This window comes from Sinohyriopsis cumingii, chromosome 8 (assembly GCF_028554795.1).
Source record: "Sinohyriopsis cumingii isolate HCF-2022 chromosome 8, ASM2855479v2, whole genome shotgun sequence".
NCBI classification, from domain to species: Eukaryota; Metazoa; Mollusca; class Bivalvia; order Unionida; family Unionidae; genus Sinohyriopsis; species Sinohyriopsis cumingii.
Window position 1 is genome coordinate 107,694,560 of NC_142968.1, and position 19,746 is coordinate 107,714,305.

Genomic DNA, 19,746 nt, shown 5'->3' on the forward strand with positions numbered 1-19,746 from the left:
AGCTCTTCCAGGGTGGGCTGTGTGTCTAGCTCCTGCATGACAGGCAGGTCTGGAATGGCGTTCAGGGCAGTGTCAGTGACGTTGTTTTAGGTTGCATATAGCTCGATAGTGCTCAACCCATCTCTGCAGTTGTTTCCCCTGGTCTGTGATGTCGTCGCCCCTCTTGGACTTGAGGGAGGCTGTCTTGGAGATGGGGGGCTGTCGCTTTCTTGATATCTCATACATTCCTCTTGCATCCCCGATGTCGGCAGCTGTCTGTATACTGTTGCAAAGGTTCAGCTAGTAGATGTTGACACAGTGGCGGGCGGTCTTCTGGGCGTTGTTCCTTGCAGTCATGCGGCCTTGTAGTGTTCTAGGGCTAGGTACAGCCTTGTATGCCAGGAGGGCTTTCCCCTTTTCCTCAGTCACGGGCTCCATCTCCTCCCAGTTATCCTCATACCAGTCAACATTTTTTTGCTCCCTCTTCCCGTAAGCTGTGATGGCTGAATTGTACAAAGAGTCACGGAGATGGGACCATTTGGAGTCAATGGTGTCATCAGGTGTCACTTTGGTGAGAGCTTCCTGCTGTTTGCTGATCAACTGCTGTATTTTCTTTGGGTTGCTTGCACAGCACGTGTTGTTGCGTGGATGATCCTTCTTATTGGCGTGTTGCAGCTTCTTGGGTAATACTCCTGTCGTCGTTACATTTCTAGATAATACTAAATCATTCAATACAGTTGACAAAACGAGATATTTTACAAGTCGTACAGACTTGGATCCAAAGGGAGGATCTCGCGCATCATGAAAGGCTCGTTCTAGAGCTTAACAAGTTATGCCTTATTTGCGGGCAAGCTGTCTGAACGTTTTGCTGTTGAAAAGCATGTAGGTCAGGGTCGCACCTTGTCTGCGTGGTTCTTTCTCATAATGATAAATGATTTGATCACTGAATTGGATCAAACTTTGCGTGGTCTAAAATTTGCCGATCTCCATCTGCCTTGCGTCTTATTAGTAGATGACAAAACCTTAATGTCTAATTCAGGCTCGGTCATAGGGCGATGCGAGCGAGGCTAATGCCTAGGGCCCCGCTCTTTCATGAAATTAACTCCCCAATGCAAGTGTTTCTCTTGGGGCCCCTCGCTCATCGCTTGCTGCCTGGTCTCCGCATGCTGCCATGGACCCCGCACATCCTAGGGCCGTGCCTGGTCTAATTCGCCTTATTCGATGCAACATTTCCTTGATGCAGTTTCTGACTATGCCAGAAGGTGGAGTCTTAAATATAATGCAGATAAAAGTTGTACTATCTTGTACACTAACAAAGAACGACTGTTTTCCCTTCTTTGCTGTTTGACAATTCTCCAATACCAGCAGTCAAAAGTAAGAAGTACGCCAAAGTACATCTAACATACAACTTAAAACCAAACTTCGCGATAAAGGAAGCGTGCAATAAAGGCAAACATTTGTATGAATCTTTTTTATATTGGTATCAGAAACGGCGGATTGAATCCATTAACAATGAAAGTTTGGAGAATAATTATTCTACCTTCGGTCCTATATGGGTACGAACTATGCTCAGACGCCTCGCATTCCAATACGGAAGAACTTGAGCTATGTCAGAGCTGTGCAAATAAATATTTGCCCACCGAAACATCGTGCAGTACTTTAGGAATTTGGTCAATGGAAGTATACGTATCTCAGGCGAAATTTTTGTATTTTAACGGACTGTGTAGGGGCGGGTGGTTTTTTAGCGAGAAAAATATATTCACTGTGCGTTTATGTCAGTATCTGACAATCCCTTTAAAACAGACGGGTTTTTATTCCAGACATTGACAGAATAACTAATAAATATGGTCTAGGAAGCGTTCTTTTAGACTACGCGGTAAGATTCCAACCGGAAGACAAAACTGTTTGTAATCGACACATAATTGATGTTATTCAAAATCATGAAGAAACTACCTGGAGAGCAAATATGGAATTACGGCATGACTTAATTCAATTTAGAAACATTCACTTGGATTTAAAACCAAGTAGCACGTGGTTTCTTGCAAGCATATTTTCATCAATGTTATGGCCTCTCTCTGAAATAGTGAAATTATATGACATGCCTGTTCGTAGACCTATGATATTTAAACTCTGTGGCTGAGCGTAACATCTTATTTTAGGTGCGAGATGCTACTTGCAGAACGCATTGATTTCTTTCAGACAGTGATTGACACTTTAGAGATGAGCTAGACCTCTTCAATCAGGAAGACGATATATTGCGGGAGACACTTCTTGGAAGCAGGGTTGACTGTTTGTCGTCTGTCGTTGATTATGTATGGAATAGATTTATGTTTGGAGACGGCAATCTGTATAGCTTCATTCTACAAGAGGGGCCCCGAGTGGCCGAGTGGTCTAAAGCGCTGACCGTTTCGGATCACTGCCATCTCACATCTGTCTGCGTGGGTTCGAGTCCAAGGCTCGGCTAGCGTGGGTATGTTGGAAAGCCTGCCAGTAGCTTCTCGTAGGTCGGTGGTTCTTCCCTGGGTTTTCCAGGGTTCTTCCTCCACCAGTTATACTGGCTGCCATGTATAGCCTATCTTGTGCTGAAAATGGCGTTAAACCTTATAACAACATCATTCTACAAGAAAATGCATCCCCTACTCTCAACCAACGTGCCCTAGCATAAATATCAAAAATAAGTGGTATATTATCTTTTAATGAAGCGAAATCTGAACAACGTCTTGTCATAAAAGTCCGCAAATTTTGTTGTATGACAACCCGCAGAGATGCAAGCTCTCTTGCTCATAAGGTATAATTATTACAACGGATTGTCACCACTTGTTATATTTTTCCATACGGGGTATGTTTCATGATATCCCACGTGTATATATTTGTTTTGATACCTTTACCTCCATAATGCTTATAGAATAATATGTACTATAATAAGTAAGTCAAACCAGGTCCTATATATACCTACATACCTACTTACCTACATGCACACAGTCCTACCTACCTACCTACATGCCTGCCTGCATACATACATACATACATGCACACACACACACACACACACACACACACACACATACATACATACATACATACATACATACATACATACATGAAATTGTACAAAAAGCACAACAACAAAAAGATGATTATACTAGTATTGATCCTGGTCCTTATATACAAGGTATTTGTAACGTCTAGACCTCTTACCCAGTTGTTATCAAATGCAATAATATCAAACCACTGAGGCTTATACGTACACGTAGAGATGTTCTGCTTACCCAGTGACTCCCTGACCATCAGACAGAGGGCCATCGTTATAACCATCGCTTTTGCACTCATCTGTATAATTATTGACGCTGTAATTAGAAAGCTGGTATGATTAAATATAAAGAAATAGTGTTGCAAATTAAACACTACAGAAATTATTTCTTGACATGAGTTAGTATTTTATTTTAATCTGACCAAATTATACATAGCGTCATCATTTCTTCTCTGTATAGATCATGATAGCAATAGTGTACACAACGATGCTTTTCACCGCACATTCTGAATAAAAAAGAATGCATCGATCAAAAATTATGGTACGGTTGAAGTACCGATACACAAAATATAATAGTGATTAATGTTGTTTGTAATATGAAGCGAGAAAAAACCCGTTTCAAACTGTATGCATATATTAGACAGGGAATTTGATATTAGCGTTCAAAATGCTCTAGACCTAACAATATATTTTCAATTGATGACTTTTACAAACAGGATGCATTCTTGTTTCCGGTAGATGAAAATGCAATGAAATCCTAAATTGTAATCATCAAAGAATTTCTGAAACTCTAGATGATAAAAATCAGTGACGGTAAAATATTTTAATAAGAACACCAAGAGTTGTCTCTGATTCTTTTAAACCAGCTGAAACGGAAGAAAAGGAAGAAAAGGTCTAAAAACAAAATATGACTTTATTGCCGGAAACACGCTTTTGAAATGATAGGGTGACAAATGTGATTTACGCATTAAACCATTCTAGAATATTGATAGGCATCTGACCAATAGAACTGACATGGTGACAAACTCAACATGAAAATGGAAGACATAAAACGATACACTTGTCTCCAGGAATTCGATAATTTTATTTATATTGTACTCAAAAGTACAGGTACAGCAGGTGCAGCTAACAATTTTAAGTGTTATATTCTCTCTCTCTCTCTCTCACACACACACACACACACACACACACACACACACACACACACACAGAGGAAGGCATATTGAATGAAACTAAGAGATATCTGCTTCCGTATAGTTCATACATGTGGTATCGTTAGTAGAAGGAGTTGTAATATTGTTAAAGTAGAAGTTAGCTGTACAATTAGTAGTTCTGTAGTAGTGTATATTGTGTTGTTGTGGTTATACTAATATTATAGTATTAGCAGTTGTTGTTGTAAAAGTAGGAATTGTATCAGCCTTAGTATTTGAAGTTTAGTATTAGTAGTACAATTATGGTGATGATGCTTGTAATGGTAGTAGTAGCAGTTGTCCTTTGTAGCAGTGTCAGAAATTATTATTCTTACAATGTATGAGCCCCACATCTTTTGTAAAAGAAATAGAATCCAGACTTTAGTTAAACCACTTTAATCGAGATAAGCAAATCTCAAAGATATAATGTTTCTTTTATATTTCTTAGGTTGAGAGACATCAGGGGGTAACGCGCTGTACCCCATCCACCGATCCATACCCTTGTGATATAGCCTTTTTTCTTCGGTAAATATATTCCATGCTATGATTATGCTTGGTGAAGAATATACTGACTCAGCAGATCAAATCACATCCCTGTTATCAGTCAAATAAACTACATTAATTACTATATATATATATATATATATATATATATATATATATATATATATATATATATATATATATATATATATATATGTATATATATATATATATATATATATATATATATATATATATATATATATATGTATATATATATATATATATATATATATATATATATATATATATATATATATATATATATATATATGTATGTATATATATGTATGTATATATATATATATATATATGTATGTATATATATGTATATATATATATATATATATATATATATATATATATATATATATATATATATATATATATATATATATATATATATATATATATATATATATATATATATATATATATATATATATATATATTATGATTAGGAAGCTGAATTTAGGACATTTAATGTTATGATTCTGACGTTGTTTTTAATTGGTAGCGTATCCACATACAGTTTGTTGGCAAAATCAAAACCATTGACAGGTGTTGAACACATAAAATTGAATCATAATTGATATTAAGATCCTCGGTTAGCGATCAGCCTGATTGGTTAGCGCGTAGTCTTTAACATGTATGTAGCTAGGAACTTGATTATTATGAAGTTGTTCTGAATCATTAAATGCTTATTATCAAATGTCCACTCGCGTCAAGATTCCCTGTCATTGAACCACCCGAAGCTGCTAGTGAGTAATTTTTGACGTGTTTGTAACTTGGAACTTGATCGTCTTGAGGAATCTGTTCAAGATTTATTCCGACTATCAAGTGTCCATCCATGTCAATGTTACCGTTTATCTAAATAGTATCCCCATTGAGTCCCCGGATGTGTTTTGCGAGCAATCCTTGACGTGTTTATAATTAATAACTTGATCATCCAAAAGATACAGTGTAGTATCGACGCCGACTATTAAAGTCCGTCTATGTCTAGATTACCCTCCATGGTATCTTCAGACTTATTCAATGCGTACGATTTAACGGCTGATGTAACTCGGCGCTTATCTCCATTTACGTTAAGGTCCTCTTTTGGGGTTTCCCCTGTCATACTGAGTGTAAGGCTCAGAGTGTTATAGAGGGAACCAGCAGTCACCGGCTGAAATGGTAACTTTGCGTTTGTTTCTGTTCCATACAGCGCAGATCTATTCATGTTTCTTTCCTATCATTGTCCCACCGAATAATGTTTTTTTTTTTTTTTTTTTGTCTTTTTGTTTGTTTTTTTTTTTTTTTTTTTTTATACCAGGACAGCATTATCAGGTGCTGTCGCTTTGAGACTCCCAGGGTTTAAAATAATTTTTCCAGATTTGTTGATGTCTCTGGTCATCGTCCCGACTACGAGGGGGGTGGGGTGGGGTGGGGAGGGGGCGATAATGTTTTATTAACTTGACTCAACCTAGTCTCACATGTTTTATCGGTGCTGTCGAACGTCGACCCGTTTATGGCTCGCTGTCCACTCATGGTTAGGTCACCGGTCATGCTATCACCGGTTTTATAGACTTTCTTGCTCACTTTACAGCCAAAATCGGCAACGCTTTCACCTCCAATGAGAGTGACAAACGCTGAGTAACTTATCATATTAAGAAGAATAAATAAAACTTCATGGTTAAATCGTTGACACTTAATGGATTACTTTAATACTTTATTTTTTTATGCGTTAACAATTTGATAGATTGTTTTAATTTAAGTATAAATGAGAATGAACATAATCAATTTGGACTCAGAACACGTTACTAAACCAAGAAAGTTATTTTTGTTTTGTTTCTTTTTTTTTCTTTAGAGGTTTACTTTTTGGAGGGATGGGTTTTTTCTGGTGTTTTGTTTTTGTTTTTGTTTTTGTTTTTATTTTTTTTTGTTTTTTTTTTTTTGCTTTTTGTGAGGGGTTTACGGGACTGCCAGTGCAACTGGTCGTGGTAAAACCAACTTGTTCAGGAACATGCTGCTGAACAACGGACTTAAATACGATACAGTAACCGTTTATACGCTCCACCCGGGTCAGGATAAACAAAGAACATGATCAGCTTCCTCGAATCTCTTAAAACATTGTCCTGGTCAAATCGGGATATGATTTCGTTTACAGAACCCAATGATATCATTCCGGTCGAAGAACTAGAGGATCATCACGATCAGCTATTTGTTTTCGACAAAACATGAACTGGATCAGGAGTATTATTCGTTATCACGAAATAACACTTTTAACGCGATTTATCTCTCTCAATCCTATTATGACGTCCATATGTATATTAGGAGCAACACCGGTTGATTTCTGCTCTTCTCCAGATCAAATAATCGCGAGATCGATTCCATTGTACGAGATCATTGTAGAGGAATAACCGCATCAGGGTTTATAAAGCTTATTGCTAAGCTACTCCTGCCAAGCATGACTTTTTTGTGTTTCAAAGGGATGCAGAAATAATTACAGATAGATTTCGACGTGGTTTTGGTGTATTTTATGATCCTGAGGTTTTGTTCTGAATGGAAATGAATGCATAACCACCAAAATCATGACACTGATTTATCATCAGAATCATAACATACTACTTAAATAATGTTTTTGTTCATTATTAATAGTATACTGTTATCATGCCATTTATTAAGGTAACATCACCTCCACAACGAGAGGAAGGTCATGAGGCAGTTTATCGAACAACGTGAACAACTAAGAAAACGCATTGCTGACAAACAATTTGGTGGTCAAATATTTCCGCAAAATGTTACCGAACCGTTGCATAAACCTATAATGACCGCGATTCAAAGAGAGTATTGATTCGATTGAAAAGATACTATACGCGTATGAGAAGAGACGGGATATGGATGTTCATTTATGAAACATAAACAAATAAAACAATATTCGTCTTCTTAACACGATCATAAACCAATTAGCGAGAAATAAAAAGGGTCTCATCAATCCTGATGATGGTAATCGTGGTGATGATGATGGGTCAAAAATAATGAAGAAGGATGAATCCAACGAATGAGCAGGAGCATGGCTGAGTGGAACAGGAGATTACGAGAACAAGAACGAGAAGAGGATATTTTGCAACAACAATCGAATGCGGAGTGGGGATGAGGGATTTCCTGACGTGAATGAATTAAAATCTTTCGTCGAAGGATGGGTTTATTATGAGTAAATAACCGGGAAAAGATCAAAAAGCGTATCAGATATCAATAAGCTGATGAATGGATATTACGGTACGAAACAAATTCTGCATAATTATTTTCCTCAAGAGTACAACGCTCCTGAAGTACGTGAATTACTAAAAAGAAAAAGTAAGAAAATCGAATAAGAGTATAAACTAGCACATAAATTCCGACACATGAAGAAATTGAGATAGCGGATTCCTCGAATAGTCCAGGACATAGTGTAGTCGGAACTGGACTTTGATTAACCAACGAAGCGAAAAGGATAATGAGTCAACCGGTATTAAACCTTATAAAGCATGGGATGATAACTGCCAAGACGATTACAATAAAACGTTCGATGATTGGTTATCGCAACGCGGAATACATACATACAATCGGGGTAAATTCGTTGTCGTCTAGAGATTCAAAAGGACACAAAACAGGATGTGGAAACGATGTACAGCCAGTGGTTCAACGAGATACAAAGATGTGTTACCGGCGTTGACATCGGAGTATAATAACTTCAAACACCGCACGTTTAAATGACTCCCGTTCAAGCTCGAGGAAAAAATATTAAACCGCGGTGGCAGGTGTGCTTTATTACCTGGGTAAGTATCGTGTTGGTGATCACATCAGAATTTCTATGGTAAAACGAGTGTTTGAGAAGGGATATACCCGAACTGGACCGAAGAAGTATTCGTGGTTAGTATGGTACTACCATTCCGATTACTTACTCGATATCGGATTCGTGCGGCGAACCAGTACTCGGACAGTTTTACGAACAAGAATTAAAACAGACGACGCAGGATTATTTAGAATAAAAAAAGTGATAGCACAACGCAGAAAGCTATCATTGGTAACATGGACTGGATACCATGGTGAATTTAACCAGTTGATTCCCACCGCTGATATTCAGAAATAATTTCGTTGTAGATTCATTTAATACTCTGTTAATACACATTTAGAAGCAGCTTCATTATGCAGCCCTGTTGCGTCAAATAGATTTTGCAGATAAAATCAAACTTGATCAGTCAAGAATATTCATGCCATGCAAAATCATAAACATGTCGCTGAATTTAGTTTTTTGCTCGTTTGTCAAGTTTAATTTTGCGAATTTATTTCGTATGTAATACTTTCGCGCTTACAGTTGTGGTGGTTTATAAGAAAGATCTTGATGTTCGACTTGAAAGTGTATCATTGTCGGGTTAATCCTTATACCATGTGAGTACACCTTGTTCATCATGCATCATTTTATAATAAAACAATTTGGGGTTTTAATTTAATAATTAAACGTTTTTTTAATTGTATGATATACAGGAAAATTAACTATGAAGTGGTTTACATTTGTTTATGTCACATTGAAAATCTTGATAAAGTCAAAGGCTGAGTTGTATATACTCAGAGGTATTGGAGATATGAAAATAGTATTGACTGAACAGCAACGGCGATACTTAGAAACCGTTGGTGGACTTTTTCACTTGGATTATTCGAATGAGATGTTGACGAGGCTCAGCGTAGGTCGCATGAATATACAGCGATTAATCGAACGAGTAACCGTACGCGATCAAGAGCCGATGATTAGTACTGTAGCCCAGAGTAATAACACCTAATTGTTACCGTTCATGGTCAAAATTTTCATTAAACAAATACTTGATCATGGAATAATCATGACCACAATTCACTATGTACATCTCAAGGACCCTATTACCGCCTATGATAATAGTTGTCACGCTGTGTTGACGATGTAATTACGCTTCAACTCGCTAGACGATCCGAGAGCAGCATCAAACATATGATAGCGCTAATGTATCGGTGCATCGCGATATCAAGTACATAACTGCGGTCGCCTCGAGTTCAGAAAAATTGAAGTTACAGAGTCAACATCGTCTTTTGTGGCAAATCAAAGCGTATTACAAATCGGTTTTACGACATACGAGAAATGATTCAACCGTTGCAATCGAAAATCATGATTACGCCAGAGAACGATCCGCATAAGTTTTCGTCGAGATCAACAGTGTGGGTCCTAACGGGTCCAGGTACAATCCAATGCGCGGTAAATCATGCATGAAATTTTCGTCGGAAATCAAGCAGTCTGAGGTGTGTGAATGTAGAAAACAACAACAATAAATGTTTCATTTAGGAAGTAATTGTTTTCGTTATATCCATCGAAAACCAAAAATCCTAATCGGGTTCGATACTATAAATCGTATCAAGGAACGTTTAACTTTTCCTGTACAATTCGATAAGATACCAATTTTTGAAAGTTTAGTAACATGTCTCAGGTGATACTAGTTAGTTTTCATGGATGAATACTGATTGTTGCATGCAACGGTTAATGGACTCCACTATTTTCCTCCCTCTCTAATTTTAATGACGTGTACTTCCTTCCCCCTGCATGAGGTCTTTGGCCGGTTTCCACATAACTGTCCCAACTCTTCTGAACCTCGTACTATCCTCAGAATGATATATGTGTATGCGATATGTGTATGCTATAGTGTTAGTATTTTTCTCACAGTATTCATGTAAGGACGGTCTCTGTTTTGTCATATTCATTTATGGTTACTTAATGTTTATATCTCCTACAAATAAGGAAAGGAATCAGGTATTTCAATTTTTTATGAGTGCATTCCGTTTTCTTTTCTGGTAATTCTTTTCTGGTAATTCTTTTCTGGATATGGAGAGACCGGAATTGTATATACGCATACATTCATATGTAGACATACGTGTCATCTGTTTTATTTCTCGATGTCTGCATACATTGTTCCCGGTTTGTTCCTTCCAACAGGATATGGCTGCCGGTTTAAGTTTCATTTTACTTATTTAGATCAAGTCAATTCTAAATAGAAATGCATTTGTGATGTGTTCCAAAAATAAAAAATAACTAGTAAACAAAATTATATTATTGTATAGTGTATATATGTAGTGCGTCTGTATTATAAATGCATCATTTTAATCTTCGCCTAAAGCTTAAGCTGAAAAGTTAAGAGAAAACAAAAGGGGATAGATGTGATTAGTCTTTTTCCTATTTAAGAAGAGAAAATTGAAGGAGAGAGAAAGCGAAAGAAAGTATGTGTAAGTTCCCTAAATATTTCTGTGCTGTATGTCCATGTTCCATGTTTCTGGTTTTCATTGGTTACCCCCGAGGGCTATCTTACCTCGCTCAGATCGTCATATCATCCTCCTGCGGGATCTACGCCTCTTACTTCCCACGAAGACACGGATCCGGGTTCCTATATTCTAAATACTTATGGTTCCTTCAGAGTTAAGGATTTCCATTTTAAAGTTAAGAAGAATGTGTAAGATTATTATATGGATATAACGGTGATAGAGGAACCTCATCTCCAGTGTTAGTTTAAACATATAATATATGTTTTTTGTATATTGGTGTTATATATATATATATATATATATATATATATATATATATATATATATATATATATATATATATATATATATATATATATGCATTCATGCAAACATACATACAGACAGACAGACAGACAGATAGATAGATAGATAGATAGATAGATAGATAGATAGACAGATAGATAGATAGATAGATATGTATATATAAAAGCCTCGTCTATGTCGTCCATAATCCTTTTATAGTTTCCATCTTCCGTATTTTGTCCGAAACCCCAAGAGCTAAGACATTTTTCTTAATCATGTACGAGATACCCCGGGCGGTTCCCCTTATTGTTTCCTGTTAGTAATATCTCTGTTTTGTCATGGTTAATTTTAGAATCCGAGGCTTTTCCAAATTTATCATACTTCTTTCCAGAGGGTGCAGAGGAGAAGTGATCTTTTATAAAGTTAGTACAGTCATCGGCGTGTTGTAACATTTTACGTTCATCTCTCAGGCTAGGTATCTTAATATCATTAATAACTTTATTGTGGATTATTTTGTACTTACGTTGTTATTGTGTATAATAGCATAGAAAGTGGGCATCCTTGGTCACCGATCTCTCTGTTTTAAAGGCATTAGTGGTTGCACCAATAATTTGCACTTGGGAGTATGTGAGATCTTAACTCACTTTTGGAATGTATTTCCAAAACGATAATTTTCCAAGACTTTCTCAGATAATTAAATTCAAGTCTACCCAAAGACTTATATTGGTCAAAGAGGACCATATCCGGTTTTCTTTCTGTTGTATTTATATACTCTATAACTGTACAAATATGAAAAATGTTATTTGAGATATTTCTTCCTTTTTCCTTTTGGTTTAGGTTGGTAGGCAGAGTTTGATTCTCGTTGCTAGGACATGGCTTACAATCTTGTAATCAACATTCAGTAATGATAATGTGCGCCAGTTTTTTAGATCACTTTGTTCTCCTTTTTCCTTTAAAAATGATTGTAATAATCCCTTCTTTCATCTTATTATACATTTCCCTTTTTATAATAATATTATTATATAATGATTCTAGGATCGGTATTGATATTATTATATAATGATTCTGGGATCGGTATTAATATTATTATGTAATAATTCGGATCGGTATTGATATTATTATATAATGATTCTGGGATCGGTATTAATATTATTATATAATGATTCTGGGATCGGTATTAATATTATTATATAATGATTCTGGGATCGGTATTAATATTATTATATAATGATTCTGGGATCGGTATTAATATTATTATATAATGATTCTGGGATCGGTATTAATATTATTATATGATGATTCTAGGATCAGTATTAATATTATTATATAATGATTCTTAGATCAGTATTAATATCATTATATAATGATTCTAGCGGCGGTATTACAGTTTTACTAAACGTTTTATAAATTCCGAATTAAGTCCATCTGAACCAAGTGATTTCCCCTTATTTTAAGCTGTCATTTACTTCCTCTATTTCATTCCCTTGTATGAGTTCATCACATCTTGCCTGACACTGGTTATCAATTTTCACAAAGTCTACATCTTCACTGTATTTCCTGATATTGTCCTCATCAATATTTTGTTGTCTATAGCTGCGTGTAGTATTTGTTGTAGGGTTTAACGCCATTTTTCAGCACACGATAGGCTATACATGGCGGCCAGTATTAATGGTGGAGGAAGAACACGGGGAAACCACCGACCCACGAGAAGCTTCTATCAAGCTTTCAACATACCTACATTGGCTGAATCCGAGACTCGAACCCACGCAGACAGAGGTGAGATGGCAGTGATCGGAGAACGCTTTAGTCCACTCGGCCACTCGGGGCCCCTCTGCGTGTAGTAGTTATGAGCGTGTTATAAAAAAAAAGTTCCTTTTCTGTATACGTTTCATTTCCTACTCTAATTTCCGTAATTCATCTTTCTTGCCCTTTTTAATTTCCTCCTTTCCAGTTTAATTTTGCGACTTTATTTCGTATTTAATACTTTTGCGTTAACAGTTGTGGTGGTTTATGATAAAGAGCTTAATGTTCGACTTGAAAGTGTATCATTGTCGGGTTATATCCTCCTTTCTATATAACCCTCTACCTCAATTGTATAGTTCTCTAAATTTTCAAGAAGATAACATTGACCCGCTGAGGTTAGGTGAGTAGAGACGCGTCTAACAAATACTAAACAGCGGAGGAAAATCTGTACCGGCAGAAATACTTTGGGGCGATTGATCTGACTGTTAGTTGTGTGAAAGACAGATTTGAATTGCCAGGGTATCAGTCTTACCTGCATCTTCAAGACAAGCTTCTGAAATGTGTTACCAGCGATGCAACGTTCACTGACGATTTGGATTATTTCGTAGCCTTCTATAAAGGACGACTTTGAACAAATCAACCTTGCAACACAGTTACAGTCATTGAAAGTGTTCGTCTGAAATGAAGTTCAGGATGTGAATACACTCTCAGTGCAGAACGTTGTTAAAATAATAGAAGAGATAAAATAAGCATCTCCTCAACTCTACTTAGAAGCTTTAATTGTGCTGAAGTTTGATTTTAGTAATGCCCGCTACAGATGTCACGTGTAATAGATTGTTTTCCGCTTTACGAGGAATAACAACAAATCTACGCACAGGATGACCCAGGACCGTCTTGCATTAATTACGATACATTATTACAGTCAGCTATGGACGGCATGGACGTGCGTACAATCGTAAATGACTTTGTGAAAGCTTAGGAGAAGGCAGTCAATTTTGGTAAGTTTTGAATCGGAAGTGAAGTTTTATTGTGCTAATGTAAATGAATTATTTTAATTAAACTTTTAAGTCATTGCTTTCAAGGCTTGTTATAATAAATGAAATAAAGAAAGAGAACTGATTAAGTTTTAATTTGAATATGCTCAAAGTGCTCTAAAATGCTCCATTTCCTGTGGGATTTTTTTTAAATCCACAGGGGAGGACCCGTGAACCCATCCTTCCCCCACTAGCAGGAGTGAGAAACCCCATCCCGCACTCACCCATGCCCGTCGCCGCCCCAATCTCAAAAACGCTCCAGCGCCCCTGGAAATATCAGACACACAAATGAAAACTCAGCTCCATTGTGGAACATAATTGCATGTTGACAATCGTACTTAGATATAACGAAAACCATGACAGAATAGAAACAACTGCGTTGGAACAGTAGATGGAAGGGTGATATCAGGGATGAAAGGTGGCTGTTGCTCAGACGATACATTTCGCACATTATCTTTTAGTTTTTGTTCGCCATTGTTTAGAAACGTTATCATAATACTTAGATTATACTACATGAATTGTTTTGAAATCGACTCATATAAGGTATAAACATGTACCGATGCTTACAAAAGAAACATTGTCTTGATAATAATATTATGGATCCAGCCAAGCACCGATTCGAAGTTATGATATTGTACGCTAAATGATATATTTTATAAATATATATTACATTTTGAGTCTGTTATATTTTAGAAAAGAAAGTTAAATACCATCATCATGTTAAAATGACACATTGTTTAAAATTGTAATTTGAACCAAAATAAAGATCGCAATTATACTAGAATATGATAGAACGTGAATACATTGGTATCCTCTTTTAATTTCATAATTATATGTTATCATTGAACAAGTAATGAATGATGCAATGAATGAGAACTACTTCCATAACTAGCCATATAGCGAAAACCACCACGAGCTTTTTGTATTAAATACATCCACACCCACCCTCCATCTAGTCAGTTTCTCTCGTTATATATATATATATATATATATATATATATATATATATATATATATATATATATATATATATATATATATATATATATATATAATGTCATCTCGAGATATCACTGCATTTTTAAAATTTAGTCGAACGCGTTCAACGATGCAATTTCAACTGAATGGTTTTATATCTTTAACCGTGGCCACCATCCCCATCTTCCACAGCTCAACAGTCAAAGTCTTTCTTAGCTTTCAAAAGCTATGAGGCAAAAAAGAAATAACAGTATGGGGGATCTGGTCAAGCTTATATTTATAACCTTTCTCAGCTAAGTGTGTTATGATACACTTTATCGATGCTCTTTCCCAATATCGTCGGCATATATACACACATCACACTTCTGCACATCCTGAAAGTCAAACATACATCATCCCACTTGAGATACGTGTTTGAGGGTGTAAACAAACAAACGTCATCACCATTGTTTTGCGGGTTTGTGGGTATTGTTATTGGCTTTTTGGCGATGTTGGGGGTAATAGAAGTGAATAGACATTGAACAAAATTGTGTGGCAAGTGCATGACATTTAATATATAACGATAACTGTATTCATTACAATTAAACCGCATATGGGTGGCCTGGTATACCGTATTGTAACTAACAGTCCATGTTTTATGGTATGCATTTTATTTTAATATTTGGTTGCATCTGCCTTTTTCCTTGACTACTTTATGCCATATGCGAAACTATAACTCAGACAATAAGCTTGTTTGAGTAAGAATGTACAAGTGCTGAAGTAACATGTACATGGAGTTATGTAAGTATATACCTTTTGATATTTGGTTCATTTATACAAAAGAGTGTATCCTTTCTTTCTTATTTTACAGTTACATATACATATCCCAGATTCTTACCTACAAATAGCATAAATACCATGAAAAAAATATTTACAAGTAGGTAAATTTCGCGTTATCAGTATATTTAACAAACAAAATTGTTTCTCCCCTAGGTATTCCTCACTCTTAAAAGTAGTAATCACCCATTATAAATATCACAAGCAATGCCCTTGCCGAATCCGTGACCAATGTGGCAACTATAATTTGTTATTAATGCGAAAGGGAGAAAAGTTTTGATTCGTCAAGAAAATGATTCCGCAGTATCTCTACATTTCCATGGCATCATGATATCCGTTATAAATCTTACAAGTGTCACAACTGGTTTCGATGGAGTATACACACTAACTAAACTGAAAGCTGAATTTTATTCAGTTATTCATTACTGAAGCTTACAAATAGTTCGATGTGATTAGTAATGCATCTCGTGAAAACTATGCTGAAGGGGAAACAGAAAATACAATGACTGTGTAAAACAATGCTTTGTTGTAATTTGAAAAATAAATAGAAACTGAATGTTTCCAATTAATGTTTGCGTTACGTCATATTAACAAGTATTTAGTCATAACAATCTTGCTACTTAACCACCTGTTTCTTACGATAAATGCTTTTGGGTTTCTCTGTTTTTGCTCGGTATTTTTCATCAATCATCGTTACATTTGTTCCTTTTATTCATGTGTCTTTATTTATTGTGTTTTATTAACTCTTCTTATCTTCTTCCTCTTTTGCGTTGTTTATTACCAAGGCAATTGATTTTCACAAACCAAATCCAGATGACCAGGAAATGGGAATAAACCCTTTGCATTTCTTAATCTGTTATCTTCAATCACAATTCCATATGGGTAGTAATATTGCTTTACACAGAATGCACACGGGAATTTTTCTTCTTCAAGATGGACGTGCACCATAAAAAGAAAAATATTCCTACATCACGATGTTATATTTGCAAATCTTGCAAGACTTCAGAATATTCTATCCATATTTGCATGGAATGAACCTTCATTATTTCTGAAAACCTAATCATTCTTGGTGAACTAAATGAGGACTTGCTAAATTCTAATCTAAGAAGCTATGTGATATTATGGTACTAAACAATTTGAACGATTTGAAAAACGAACCTACAAGAGAAACCATTCACTCAGCACCCTTGCTTGAATCTTGTATTGCATTCGTAATTCGGGAGTTGCTTCTATTGCCGGTCAATATCAAACTATATTCGCAAATCAACTTCTTGTTTTAGACGGAAGGGATGACTCTGTATATATTCAGACTTTCAGAGAATTAATACTTTAATAATAAAGTTTGACTGGGTACAGAATTGCAGTCTATGATCCGATATCAGTAATGCGACAAACCTATTTGCACACACCATATTAGATGAGGGCGGACTAAAACATCCCTACAAACTAGTAATTTTATGATAACGTGGATATGATAGCATCATAATAAGATACTCTAGGAAAAGAAAAAAAGCGATATGAACAAAACAACCTTAGAGGCCGAGCTAAATACAAAAAATTTCGAAGTAATGCCAACATTTGTTTCTAATATGCAAAAGAAACTTTATTAAAGGTTTGAAAGTTTGGACATCCGCAGAACCGATTCAGTATAGCTTTAGAGGCTCATCAGACACTTAGATAAGCAAATATTATCCTGTAAATACACCAATACCACTATGCATGCAATGTGATGGCAAGTTCAATATTCCATTCGCCGACTCTGAGAAGACCGAGTATTAATTTCGTTTTTCACATCTGTTTCTAACATAAATGATACCAGTATATCTCATCCAGAATTTTCATTTCGCACAACTGACAAACATTGTAACAAGTGAAAGAAATTCCTCGAAATAAAGCTGGTATTGTCTATTCCGGCAATATTCGACTTAATCTATGCTCTATTTTATCTAGTATGAACTAGATCATAATAGGTCCTTCACTGAAAACCCCTTGTTAATATAACCGTCCACTCACGAGGAGTAGCGATAGCAACATTTTCAAGATGTCACCTGTGGCGGCAATATTGAATATTAGATCGGCATCATTTTCATTTCGGACGACTAGACACCTTAGGAACTCTTCTGATGAAGCTCTATGTAAATATGGCTTTCCATTCAGGAGAAGAAGCAGTACAAAATTTCAAGATGGCTGCTGAGGCAGCCATATTTGATGTCAGACCGGAATCGTTTTCCTTTAAGCCATCCAGACATAATCAGACTTTTTTCAGTGTAAACCCCATGTTACAGGAGGAGTAGTGATAACAAGATTTTCAAGATGTCCACAATAGCTGCCATATTGAATTTCCGGGCGACATAATTTTTTTAGGAGCATATAGTCCATTGGATGAATGTGTATAAAATTTCACGGCAATCTTCCAGGTACATTAGGAGGATTAGCCATAACAAACGTGTGCAAACGAATGGACAGACAACGGTGGCCGCTTGTTATGGGGTTTAACGCCATTTTTCAGCACATGACGCGCTATTGATGGCGGCACATATATTGGTGGAGGAAGAACCTATGAATACCCAGGAAAGAGCAACCGACCCACGGGAAACTACTTTCAAGCATTCTCACATACCCACGTTGGCCGTGCCCGAGACTGGCAACGGACCATCGCATGAGCTATGACCAGCATAGATAAAAATTGGTTCCTTTATTCGTATATTCTTTTATGAAAAATTCTACCTGTCAAAACGGGCAACGATTTCCTAAACTTTAAATCATATTAACACACAAAAACAATAGTGTTCCTCCTTATTATCTTTCTGGTGATCGCAGACATGCTTTTTATTCATACTAGGATCAAAAACCATTGTTGTGACCTCAGAAAGCATCTGTTTGAAAATCACCCGAAAAATAAAACTTCTGTGGTTGCGATTTAAAAGCAGAAACTGATTATCTTTTAACTATTTTTTATAGATACATTAAGAATACAATGCATTCAAGCTGATGTGTCTTCCTTTGATTATAAATATAAAGGGATTTTTTCAGACAGCACAATGACCAATTAATATTTGAAGGAGGTGCATTACATACTAAATTATATTCTTTCCAACGTTCGCTAGTACCCTTGATTATTATGTGTTCATTTTTTCCGTTAACTTTATAGTGTCACAATCGTGCAATATTTTACGATTTTGCACTCGCGCGTACTTCATATTGGACTCACGTGGATAAAGGAACAACTTTCTATCAGTAAAAAGACAATGAACGCAGACGCCAGCATTTGTGATTTATTTTATTTGTCTGTGGATAAAGTAAAGAAATTGTTTGAGCCATTTGAAAGCAGAGACGCCAAATTTGACAACGTGGATCAATTCATAGACTCACAGAAGAAACTCTCAACGAAGAGGCGACTGAACGTGATATCAGAAATGTGCAGCGTTGGCTGTGTGATAACTATTTTGTAAATAAATCATGTACAACGACGTAGTAGACGCTTTACATTTTGTTGATTAAATTTGTTTCTGAATGAACCTAAGGAGATTTTTGGTGAACTGCCACATAGAAACTGCTTTTGCCACATTCCGTGTGAACTTTTTTGATACAATGTTTCTGATTTAGGCGGGCAATAGACGCCAGATTAAAAACATTTGCTGGGTCCCTACAAATAGCATGCAAGTGACAAGGCATAAACTGTCTACTTTAGTTGGTAATAAGAATGTCATAAAATATACTTACAGTTTTATATTCTGAATTTCCTCAAAATTTACTTTCTTAGTTCTGCAAATCCGAATTACATATAATAGGTTCTCAAGTCTGATTACAGATTTTAAAATTGTACTGTAGTTTCGAATATATTCAAAGT

General features: G+C 36.0%; 1 protein-coding gene across 2 annotated transcripts in view; it reads right to left on the reverse strand.

Moving 5' to 3' along the window:
* The window catches only part of LOC149794336 (uncharacterized), a 34,007-nt gene extending 19,126 nt beyond the window's left edge, over positions 1-14,881 (reverse strand). The window contains exons 1-2 of one of the 2 annotated variants that reach the window (XM_089968488.1): positions 13,601-14,881; positions 3,249-3,326 (exon numbers count right to left, since the gene is read on the reverse strand). In XM_089968488.1, the coding sequence (XP_089824614.1) occupies positions 3,249-3,309 (61 nt within the window). In that variant the 5' untranslated portion in view covers positions 3,310-3,326; positions 13,601-14,881. The remainder of the gene's footprint in view (positions 1-3,248; positions 3,327-13,600) is intronic. The other variant, XM_089968489.1, reaches the window with a different exon arrangement.
* Between the last annotated feature and the right edge of the window lie 4,865 nt (positions 14,882-19,746).